Source organism: Meleagris gallopavo, chromosome 2, assembly GCF_000146605.3.
Source record: "Meleagris gallopavo isolate NT-WF06-2002-E0010 breed Aviagen turkey brand Nicholas breeding stock chromosome 2, Turkey_5.1, whole genome shotgun sequence".
Classification (NCBI taxonomy): domain Eukaryota; kingdom Metazoa; phylum Chordata; class Aves; order Galliformes; family Phasianidae; genus Meleagris; species Meleagris gallopavo.
The window spans coordinates 12391715-12403587 of NC_015012.2; the positions used below are offsets into that span (position 1 = coordinate 12391715).

The 11873-nt window shown below is 39.1% G+C and overlaps 1 protein-coding gene across 1 annotated transcript; it reads left to right on the forward strand.

The window, feature by feature from the left end:
• Positions 1-1107: 1107 nt before the first annotated feature.
• On the forward strand, positions 1108-11866 carry JAG1 (jagged canonical Notch ligand 1). The gene is made up of 20 exons (XM_010706597.3): positions 1108-1112; positions 1569-1801; positions 2105-2224; positions 2652-2765; positions 3291-3404; positions 4206-4319; positions 4716-4762; positions 5310-5483; positions 6019-6169; positions 6571-6735; positions 7269-7382; positions 7986-8099; positions 8222-8335; positions 8460-8576; positions 9092-9119; positions 9232-9317; positions 10102-10215; positions 10403-10512; positions 10597-10833; positions 11393-11866. Exons 1-20 carry the CDS (start codon positions 1108-1110, stop codon positions 11702-11704), a joined length of 2583 nt encoding a protein of 860 aa, XP_010704899.2. The 3' UTR covers positions 11705-11866.
• The last annotated feature ends 7 nt before the right edge of the window (positions 11867-11873 follow it).

The following is an 11873-nucleotide window of genomic DNA, read 5'->3' on the forward strand; positions in this document are numbered from 1 at the left end:
TAAAAAAAAAAAAACACAACCTTTTAATTTGACAGAAAGGAGTAAAATTCTAGATTTGAGTACTTGTTTTTGCAGGTGAGGTCCATTAGTTTTGCTACCGTGCAAGCTCATAGGCAAGTTGCTTTCAGTGCAATACAAATTAAAAGGGAATGTTTCTAATTTTTTTATCATTCCGTATTATTGCAATCTTCCCTATACTAGAAGAATTTTCCAGGACCTACTTGAAAGAGGTTGTTTTGCTTGGTCTGACTTTCTTTCATGTTCTCTGCATGCAAAGAAACATAAGTTGGACTAACCATTTTCTTATACACAAACTATTAAGATTTTCCCACTGACCCTGAATAGGCTGCAATTGAAATAGCTATTAAAAAAAGTTTAATTAGGATGTCGTTTGTCACCTGAGATTTTTAGAAGGAAAGTCAGACTTGCCACTAGCTGTGTGTGATTACCCATTGGATAGATTCCTCTAGCTTTTTCCCATGAGAAGAAATTGCCTGTAAAAGAAAGGGGGGAGGGAGGGAGGGTATTATAAATAGAAAGATTAGCTGACTTCTGTACAGAAGGGGTTTATTTTCATAATTTAGTGACAGCTTAGTGCATAATTGCTGCTGATCAATTACTCTTAGGACCTGTTAATGAAATGCAGTACTTCAACCAACCTTTGCTTTTAACTTTTAACTTGTTTTCCTTGCTTCTACCCTAAATCAGCTTTAATTTGAAGAATTCTTGGTCTACCTTGCAAGTGAGAACTAAGTAAAAGCTTAACTGAACTTTCTTATTAGGGAACTTTACTTTAAAAGAGCATCTTCCTTTTAAGAACAGAGTTCAAGTAACTCATTGATAGTGGCAATAAATAATTAATAATAAATTCTTTTCAAAATATGAAAATCCAAGTTTCTTAAAATGGACGTGTTTTAGTTCTTACCTGAAAAGGGGATAGAGTAAATCAAGCTCTGAAATGCACTGGCAACAAATCATCTTTGAACACGTGCAGAATCCTGCCGTGTGCTGTTTTCTTTAATCTCTTACTGTGGCCCAATCTATATTTTCTGTGTATGAGTTATAGTTCAGAATAAGGTTAGGTTCCAATGGAGGAGAGAATTCCTAATGCCGTACTGCTGCCTTGCCAACGCTCAGAGTCGGTGTTTATGGTTCAGTTCATCATCCTGCAAACTCAGCACGGCTGCAATGCCTGGAACCTTGTATTTATGAGGATCTCTGGATAACTGTTGTTTCCACTGACTCCCCCCTCCCCTTCCAATTTATAATGCACCCTGTCAAAGCCCAGAGATTGATCTGTGGTGCACACCCACCCTCTCTGCCACATTTGTATGAGGCTCCAAAAGAGTATTATTCTGCTGAATGGCTTCATGCTGATTCTCTGTGAACAGTTATTCTTTTGTCAGGAGGCCAGCTACAGAGACCTTGGCAAAACTACTAAAATGTTTGTTTACAAGAAACCATCAAACAAATGTTGAATAGCTTCTCCTTTCTCCTCCTCCTCCTGCACATCCCCAGTCTTTCTCAAAGCCTTGGAGTTCTGCAGTCCTATCTATATGATTCTAAAGGGCTGGGGGAGAGGGAAGGTTATTCATTTATTTATTCCTGTTTGTTTCTTTTGTTCTGATATGTGTATATATATTTTATTTTTTTTTATCTATTAAACAAAGGTGTCAGTATGGATGGCAAGGCCAGTACTGTGATAAGTGCATTCCACACCCAGGATGTGTCCATGGCACTTGCATTGAACCATGGCAATGCCTCTGTGAAACCAACTGGGGTGGTCAGCTCTGTGACAAAGGTATGCTAATCATACAGATAGCCAAGGGTAACACTTGAATTTTAACACTGGCAGACTTGCTCTCTCGATCGTGCGTGTGCTCTCTCCACAGTAAGCCTCCTGAAACGTGGGAGTTTTTGTCCTTTATCATCTTAGCTGTGCGTTCTCTGCTATTATGGCACTGTTAATATATGTGCTTTGCTTTGTCAAGTCCTACTTCTATGTGTGGGGGCATTCCATAAAGTCTCTAGAGTAAAGCACGGATCTGGTGATATTTCTGCTTTTTCAAACCATAGCTGTTCAACTGTCATCACCTCTTTGCAGATCTGAACTACTGTGGAACCCACCCACCCTGTTTGAATGGTGGTACCTGCAGCAACACTGGCCCTGATAAATACCAATGTTCCTGCCCTGAGGGCTACTCTGGACAGAACTGTGAAATTGGTGAGTGTGTGATGCAGCCCTTGAACTGCCACTGGTAGTTAATTATTTTGCTGTTTGGGGATTTTATGAGGTTGGGGAAGTCACTTTCTAGTGTTAGTCTTAATGTCAGGGCTGGCTATAAAGACCAGACTTGCATGTTCATGCTTCATCAGCTTGTATCTCTGAAAATCTGCCTTCTGCTCACCAGAGAGATCACTACAAGTTGCCTAGTTTGGCTCTGACTCAAACAGGTGCAAGTCAAGGTGTTGATAAGCATCATGGAAGATGACTTCCTAGTAGGTAGTACCTTTGATTCACAATTGGCTCAGCAGGACAATACATCAAATGCTGATGGATGTCCAGAGTAGAAGCGTGTAGCGGGAACAGTGGATGGCTTCTTGTGATGTTGCTGTAGTCTGTATCGTAATGTACTCCTGTCCTGGTGCAGCGGAGCATGCCTGCCTCTCTGATCCGTGCCACAATGGAGGAAGCTGCCTAGAAACGTCTACAGGATTTGAATGTGTGTGTGCACCTGGCTGGGCTGGACCGACTTGCACTGATAGTAAGTCCCTTCAACATTGTATTAAAATGTGCTAGCTTTCTCTTCTAGATTTGTCTTCCTAATACCTGATGGACATACAAGACAGCCTACTTAACATTTCCCAGCTTTAGCATTGGTCTTTACCAGCTATTTAATATTGTGGTGCTGAGGTTTTTGTTAAATGCAAGGGGAAAGAATGGCCAACAGTTCCTAGAGTGAAGTAGAATACACAGTATTTTGATAGCCTGCTGTCAAGTTGTTAAAATACTGGTTTGTATCAAAATCTGATTTCCACTTGTGTGTGGTTAGGAATGTAAGTCTCTTCCCTGAGTGCCTCTTTCTTACTATTATTTTTAAAACTTTTTTTTTTTTTAAAGAGGCTTTTTCCCAAAATTTGAATGGACATAGAAATTTCAAGTAGAAGCCCTCTTGTCTCTCTGTTCCTCAGGGCAAATCCTAGTGACAACAACCATTCATCAAATTTATCATGTACTGACATTACCTGTTTGGTAACAGAGCTAAGCTTCTCCTTATTCTGTATTACAGATATTGATGATTGTTCTCCAAATCCATGTGGTCATGGAGGAACTTGCCAAGATCTAGTTGATGGATTTAAGTGTATTTGCCCACCTCAGTGGACTGGTAAAACATGCCAGCTAGGTAAGAACTCCCTTTCTCTTTATCCTTGTGTTGCTCCAGGTGTTGGGAGTGGCAGGGAAATGGAGGAAGGATCATAGTCCAGCAGGCAAGGGCAGTCATGCCCTTTACTTCAGGCGTGTTTACAGCACTGAAGCCTGTGGACATATTCTAGCATATTCAGAAAACTAGGTTGCAGTGTTGGCAGGATTGGGACCCAGGACACGTTCAAAGCATAGAATAACTGCTCCCGATGCATGCTAGCAGCTGAAGGAAATCATTGACTAAGCTAAACAAACAGACTATAGCTAAACTATAAATGAAGTGGGAAGGGTGTATCCCAATCCCACCCCCACATATATTTTTTCCTTCAGCCTGTGAGAAAGTTGCTGTATCTCTTCAGCCATGTCAACTCCTCCAGGCCAAGAAGTTCACAGCTGGGTTCCAAAATGTGGATGATCTCACGAAGAATGAGCTGTCTGCATTCTTTACACAACACACTAACTCCAGTGACCAGGCTGCAGCACTCCTTCGAAATTCTGAACTGAGATAGGGGGGAGGGAAAGTTGCTTTTAATGAGTAGCTAGGTAATTATCAAATAATTAGCATAGCCTGTACGTTCTAATTACAGAGAAATTGAAAGAGGCTTCAAAGACTGATGTTAGATTGACTTTTGTTCATTCAAGTAACGCTAATCCACACTGTATAAGTTCCTTAGATCTGAATGAGCTGCTGATTATTGCTATGAAAACAGAGCATAGACTTTTTTTTTTCCCTCTTCCTACTCTACAAGCCCTGCATTTGGCCATTCACATTGTTTTTCAGATGCGAATGAATGTGAGGGCAAACCCTGTGTCAATGCCAACTCCTGCAGGAACCTGATTGGCAGCTACTATTGTGACTGCATTACTGGCTGGTCTGGCCACAACTGTGATATAAGTAAGCGTCTCTATCCTTGGGTTTCTTAAATTGTTTGTGTAAATGTATATATTCCTCTGAATTCTAAGCTCTGATTTAGACATCAGGCTGAGTCCCAGCAGCTGATGTTTTAGAAAGGGAGTAGTTGGTGTGGAATGAAAATACACAATTTTATCAAACTCATTAGTCCATAACCTAGCTATATTCTGATAAAAATGAGTTAAACAATGATGTGAAGTTTTCCTGCTTCTACTAGAAGTATTGCAAGAGGTTCCCACCCATTATAATAACCTTATCTTAAGGAAGGCGTGCAGGAAACTTGACAGAAGGTTTATCTAGCTGCAGTTTTAAAAAGAATTGAACTCTGTTTCTACAGTAAATAGATTTTTGTTTGCTAACATACTAATTTTATTGCAGATATTAATGATTGTCGTGGGCAATGTCAGAATGGAGGATCCTGCCGGGTAAGCCATTCTTGTTTTACTTTGGTTTCCCAGATACTTGCAACAGTAACTGAAACATTTGAGTCTAAACACAAGTTGTGTAGAAAATAGCAATTAATTGGCATAAATTGTTGTTTCTTTGAGTTGGGAGGAAGGTTTGTTGTGTTATAGCATCTAGGGGTATATGTGTAGAACAATGAGGGCAGAAAAATGACTGCGCAAAAGGGTTCTTTCGCAACCAGTGTCACCAGTGAATGAGATGCTTGTGCAAACTATCCACTGTAAGTGTAGGTATTCCACTGTAAAATGTGGATCAATGTGTTCTACTCAAAACTACAAACACAAGCCTTTACTGGCTGTGTGTATAGATGCTTTGTCTTAATTCTTCTCCCTTCTCCTTCCCCTCCCTTCCAATTATTACTACCTAGTTTTAATTTGAGCTAGTATCTTATGTTGGTAATAGACAGCTTAGAGGATACATATTTTTTTTTATTCTTTTTGCCTTTAATAAAAATATTTAACGATAGAGGAAAGAAACATAACTTTAAATTTTCTTGTTTCTTCCCAGGACTTGGTTAATGGTTATCGGTGCATCTGTTCACCTGGCTACGCAGGAGATCACTGTGAGAAAGACATCAATGAATGTGCAAGTAACCCTTGCATGAATGGGGGTCACTGCCAGGATGAAATCAATGGATTCCAATGTCTGTGTCCTGCTGGTTTCTCAGGAAACCTCTGTCAGGTAAGAAGCATGGGTGAAAAGCAGGCCCTCAGCCAGTGGTGTTTCTACCAGCACTTTGGATCTGTACACTTGAATACCTTGCATCCAGTGAACCATAATATAAGTTGTACTTGATATCATTGTCAGTCTGCCAAGAAAGTGACTGATTAGTATATATCTTGTGGGGGAGGGGAGAAGAGCAGGGAAGGAGAAAGCAACAAAAAACCCTCATGGGCTGCTGAAGATTCTTTTTTGTTAAACAGACTGCAAGTGTTTGCATGTCGGGTTTTGTTGCATGCTAACTATTAACTTTCAGTGGCTGTTTAATATCAAGTGTGCTGTCAGTTGAAATAGCTGCAAGTCTAACTAAACTCTGTGTGTTATGAACAAGTCATTGAGGCAGTAGATAGAAAGGTCAGATTCCACAATGTCTGCCTGTCATACTGAAGGAAAACTATGATAAAACTTCAGTCTCACTCAGTCTTTCCCTTCCCTCAATGCCCCCCTCCCCCCACCTCCTTTTCCTTCCTCTTTCCTTTCTCTACACTGCTTACAGCTGGATATAGACTACTGTGAGCCAAATCCTTGCCAGAATGGTGCCCAGTGCTTCAATCTTGCTATGGACTATTTCTGTAACTGCCCTGAAGATTACGAAGGCAAGAACTGCTCCCACCTGAAAGATCACTGCCGCACAACTCCTTGTGAAGGTGAGCAAAAATGACTGAAAACTGTTTCTTCCTGTCCCTTACCAAAGCCAAAGTAATGTAGCTGCAATAGTATAACAAGCAGAGTCATTTTAATAAATAGCCTCTATTTCAATGAGAAGATGAGTAATATTTATAAATAGTAGCTGTTTAAAAGATAGCAAACGTCTTAAATAAGCCACTTTGGTTGAATATATTAGAGACTGGGAAGTGGGTCTGCAAAATTCAGGTAAGATGCTGTGATGATTTTTATGCATAAATGGTAGGTATAGGGCTTTTATTTTAAAGCTGTAAGCTTATGTATGTCTTTTAAAATTCCATCTCTGGAAATAAAAACGTTGCAATTAGCTTAAGAAATCAGATGGAATGGGCAACCCTCACTCAAGTCTCCTGTTTTTCTACAGTAATCGATAGCTGTACAGTGGCAGTGGCTTCTAACAGCACACCAGAAGGAGTTCGTTACATTTCTTCAAATGTCTGTGGTCCTCATGGAAAATGCAAGAGCCAAGCAGGTGGAAAATTCACGTGTGAATGCAACAAAGGATTCACTGGCACCTACTGTCATGAGAGTAAGAATTAAAAAAGATGTTTTACTGTTCCTTCTGTTTTTGGTTAACTGTTCCATCCTTTCCTCCAGATAGCTTGAAGGCTTCTTTTTTCTAACACAGTGAACCTTGGAACTGCATTAAGTTTTCATATCCTGGTTGGGTGAGGCAGATTGGAATTTGTTAGGCCTTGGGGAAAGTTCACAGTAATGAACTTTCTGGCCTTGAATTGTATATTTTTAAAAAACTTATGTATACAAGGTCTTAGGTATTTAATAGTGGGGTTTAACACGGATCTTAAAGGCTTCTGATTTCTTATTTTTATTTTTTAATGCTGAATTGCTGAGCAGTGGGTTCATTCCGTTTTCTTTGCACTGCTTTTGAGCTATTTCTCCTCTTGCTTATAACCCTTCTTCTCATAAGGAGCTTGGAAATGAAAGTAGCACCAAACAGCTTTCAGATAATTTCCAGTGGGTATACTTCTGGTTTGATTTCATGTGACTCTTATTTTTTTTTTTCTCCTTTGCCCTCTCTCTCCCTCTTCCAAACTATTGCAGATATCAATGACTGTGAGAGCAACCCCTGTAAAAATGGTGGCACTTGTATTGACGGTGTAAACTCCTACAAATGTATTTGTAGTGATGGATGGGAAGGAACATATTGTGAAACAAGTAAGTTAATTGTTCTTCAGCATGCAGTAAGATCTCTTGGAGGCATGACTGGTACTGTCTTTAAGATGACAGTGTCCAATGCCGATTTAACACAAATTTTGCTGCAATGACTGCAGAAGACAAGGTATCTTCTTTTTTCCTTAGTGATTCTCAGGCTTTTGAATCTAAACCCAAATTACCACTCCAGATTCTCCTACTGTTCAGTTTTTCACTCCGTGCTTTGGATAACTTCCTGAAAGAAAACCTTAGCTTATACTGTTTTAGGAAGGGCATATCCGTGTCACATTTGTGTTTTGTCAGCTTTGGGAACAGAAGAGGAGTGAACACTCCACTCCTATCCTCTGACCGATAGGGTAGTTTATATAATACACATTTTCATTTCTTGTTTACTGAAACAAAAAGAAAACAAACTGGTGGAACAGGGTGGAATATTCTTCCTATCTGTGTCAGTGCTTAAATCTTTAAAATACTGACTTAAGCATTTAATCCATGATTGAAACTCAGGCCAAAATTAAGGATGTAACAGGCACCTTTCAGGCATTAAGTGTTTACAGATTTGACAAACATTGCTTAGCTTGTTTTTCCTCTCCTTAATATATCTAGATATTAATGACTGCAGTAAAAACCCTTGCCACAATGGAGGAACTTGCCGAGACTTGGTCAATGACTTCTTCTGTGAATGTAAAAATGGGTGGAAAGGAAAAACTTGCCACTCTCGTAAGTTCAGCACTTCCAAAAATGTAATAGGAATGCTCTGTTTGGCTGCTTAAACTTGTTGTAACTATGAAGCACTAAGGAAGCACAGGCAATAAGATAAGAATACTTTGGGTTCTTTGTAGGTGACAGCCAGTGTGATGAGGCAACATGCAATAATGGAGGAACATGTTATGATGAGGGGGACACTTTCAAGTGCATGTGTCCTGCAGGATGGGAAGGAGCCACTTGTAATATAGGTAAATATCTTGCACAGTCATAAGGAAGCAGATGCAGCACTGAATCCGCGACCTCAGTTTTTCCTCTTGGCTCAGTTTTGATGGCTTTCTAACAACTTAGCAGTAAATCTTGTTTCTGTTACAGCAAGGAACAGCAGCTGCCTGCCAAATCCCTGTCACAATGGTGGTACCTGTGTAGTCAGTGGGGATTCTTTCACTTGTGTCTGCAAGGAGGGCTGGGAAGGACCCACATGTACTCAGAGTAAGTCATCTCTGCTTGAACTTTTCCAGAGTGTTGCATGATGAGAATATTAGCTCATCCTGTCGCTCTTGGAGTTGAGATTGAAACCAGAAGGGAAAGCTTGTTTGATGTAGGTTTTAGCATCACCTGAATCTTTGTTTTTAATGACTTCATGTGATAGAGCCTTGACCTGGGCATGAGAAAGTTGCAAATGAGCTAAGTGGAGACAGATGTTGTCTTGTTTTCTCCTGCATTCTTTTTCTACCAGCAGCTCTGTCTGCTTCCACTTTTTTTTTTTTTCCCCCCGTTAGATTCTTTTACAACAATCTCTTCCTGTGTACATGTGTTCCACAATGTAGCTAACAAATTTTGTAGTGGAAGCCTGGAATCAATTTAGTAGAGAATTTCAGCATATTTTTCTTAAAAGTTGAGCTATGTGTAATTTGGGAACTAGGGGAAGTTCAATTATTCTTTACTAACAGCAGAGTTGTATTAGCCAGTCTGCATGTTTAACATTGTCTGTCTTCACTTTACAGACACAAATGACTGCAGTCCTCATCCTTGGTAAGTTTAATGTTTATCTTTTATCCTTTTTTGTTGTTACTGTTGTCTTAAAATTCTAGATTTTATTTATTTGTAGCAGTTTCATAATATGCATAATGACTTTTCTTCATAGTTACAACAGTGGTACTTGTGTGGATGGAGACAACTGGTACCGCTGTGAGTGCGCTCCAGGCTTCGCAGGTCCTGACTGTAGGATCAGTAAGTGTTTCAATGGCACTTAGCTTGATTTTTCTTGTCTTGTTTGAATCTTGTAGCGTGACAATCAACTTAACTGAGTTAAGTGGTAGATTAGATTTCTGATAGATGTCCTGTGTCTTCTACACCTAGATCCAGATTTGTAGCGGATGTGGGGAAGGACAGGAATTACACTGAAAATGAAAGAAATGTTAAAGCCTATTCAGCTGAAGCTGAAACCTCTTGGATCAGCTACGTGGGCAAAAAGCCCTTCGATATGGTCTCTCCAGTTAGCAATATGTTTACATGCCATGAGTTAGTTTGATGCGAAAGGGTGCCAGCCAAAAACGTTATCAATGAATAATCCACCTACACATCCTCAGGTGATGTATGTACTTCCCTGTAATTTAATAGTAATTACAGGTAGGAGGACGCTGACACCTTTTACTCTTAATAACAACCATGGAAATAGATGTTTCATAGTAGCAATACAACTGGAAAGGGGTTTAACATTGTTATAGGTTGAAGAATTAAGTAGGTGAACAAAACTGAACTATGTCAAAGAACAGGAAGCATCTTTGTGTGAGAAGGAATGTGTCCTTGCCCTTGAAAAGCTTTAAGTAGCTATAGGGGTCAAGTTTTGGTCTTTGTTAGTGCCACACAGCAGAGACTTCAAAGAACTTGCTCCAAGATAGTGCTGGTGCTGCTAATAAGAATCTATCCCTGGGTAGACACTAGAGAGTAAACAAAGCTCCAGTAGGCAAATGCCTCATGGTTTTTTTTGTTTGTTTGTTTTCCCCTGTCATAGACATCAACGAATGTCAGTCTTCACCCTGTGCCTTTGGGGCTACTTGCATAGATGAAATTAATGGATACCGTTGCATTTGTCCACCGGGTCGCAGTGGTCCAGGATGCCAGGAAGGTACTGTAGGATATCGTAGCTGGTCGTACTACTTGTAGGTGGAACTGCATGTTAATGGGTTGGCAGTTGTATGTGTGAGGAACAATAGGTATTTTAAAGCAAGTATCAAGTATCTTGTCACTGAGTTTAGGAACTTCAGTGTTTTTCAAACTTTTTTAATTTTTAATTCTATTAAATCTGTCTTTAGTTACAGGGAGGCCTTGCTTTACCAGTATTCGAGTAATGCCAGACGGTGCTAAATGGGATGATGACTGTAATACTTGTCAGTGTTTGAATGGAAAAGTCACCTGTTCTAAGGTACATCTTTGTGTTCTTGGTTGTTGTACTTTCATCTTTTCTGTAGCCAGTGGTTACCTTATAGTGGTATTTGTTCTCTTCTAGGTTTGGTGTGGTCCTCGACCTTGTGTAATACATGCCAAAGGTCATAACGAATGCCCAGCTGGACATGCTTGTGTTCCTGTTAAAGAAGACCATTGTTTCACTCACCCTTGTACTGCAGTGGGTGAATGCTGGCCTTCTAATCAACAACCTGTGAAGACCAAATGCAATTCTGATTCTTATTACCAAGATAACTGTGCCAACATCACCTTCACCTTTAATAAGGAAATGATGGCACCAGTAAGTAGCAGAATGTGACTCAATATGCTGTGGCACACACATACAGAGCATGAAACAACATACTTAACCATACTGTAAAAGTACAGAAAAAGCTGATGCTCCTTCATTACCAAAAAAAACCAGAAAATATGGAAGGTCGATACAGATTTCAACCCTATATGTTTTTGCATTCAGACAGGAATGAAAGCTGGTTTGGAAGGAATTTTACACCCTCCCTTCCCCCTGCTTTAGAACTTTTATTTAAGGGCAAACTCTCCCTTCTGCCTTGATGTAAGAGTGTGTATGTGTGTATTTTATTATATATAATTATATTCTATAAATGCATATATATATATGTTTACATATATGTATATATAAAATAAAACCATTTGCTTAAGATTTGTATAAGAAAATATATATAACATATCTAAATCATATATATCTAAATCATATATATGATCTATATACACATAAAATACATATGCATAAACATAATACATATATTTATATAAATATTTTGTGTGTATTTATGTGCATATATATATTTAAAAAACAAAAAGCTTTTCTTTATCTCTTCCAGGGCCTTACCACGGAGCACATTTGCAGTGAATTGAGGAATCTGAATATCTTGAAGAATGTTTCTGTTGAATATTCCATCTATATTACCTGTGAGCCTTCACACTTGGCAAATAATGAAATACATGTTGCTATTGTAAGTATTCCTGGAACATTTCTAAATGTCTTAGTAGTTAATCGCTTGGATATATGTGTAACATGTGGATTTCATAAAAATCGTAATTCATGGCTTTGTCAGCACTTCTTATGGTTTAGTTTTCATCCCAGTCCTCTTTTAAAGACAGGGAAGAAATCTTGGTTACATGTGCATATCTGAAAGCTATCATCTGGCAGCAACTGTAATAGGGCAGTAAACCATTTTCTATTATACTCTCTTGAGCACTGTTCGTTTGTTTTGTTCATGTTAAAGATAATGGGGACTGAAGTTCTGCAATATTATTTTCTTCCTGTAATTGGGATTTTTGTTTTTTTTTCCTGTTTTTTAA

What these genes read in the sequence shown, in the direction of transcription:
- JAG1 (XM_010706597.3), top strand. An exon ending in TGGTAAAACATGCCAGCTAG is followed by an intron (nt 3,405 to 4,205) that starts GTAAGAACTCCC and finishes ATTGTTTTTCAG; the next exon opens with ATGCGAATGAATGTGAGGGC. An exon ending in AGGAGCCACTTGTAATATAG is followed by an intron (nt 8,336 to 8,459) that starts GTAAATATCTTG and finishes TTTCTGTTACAG; the next exon opens with CAAGGAACAGCAGCTGCCTG.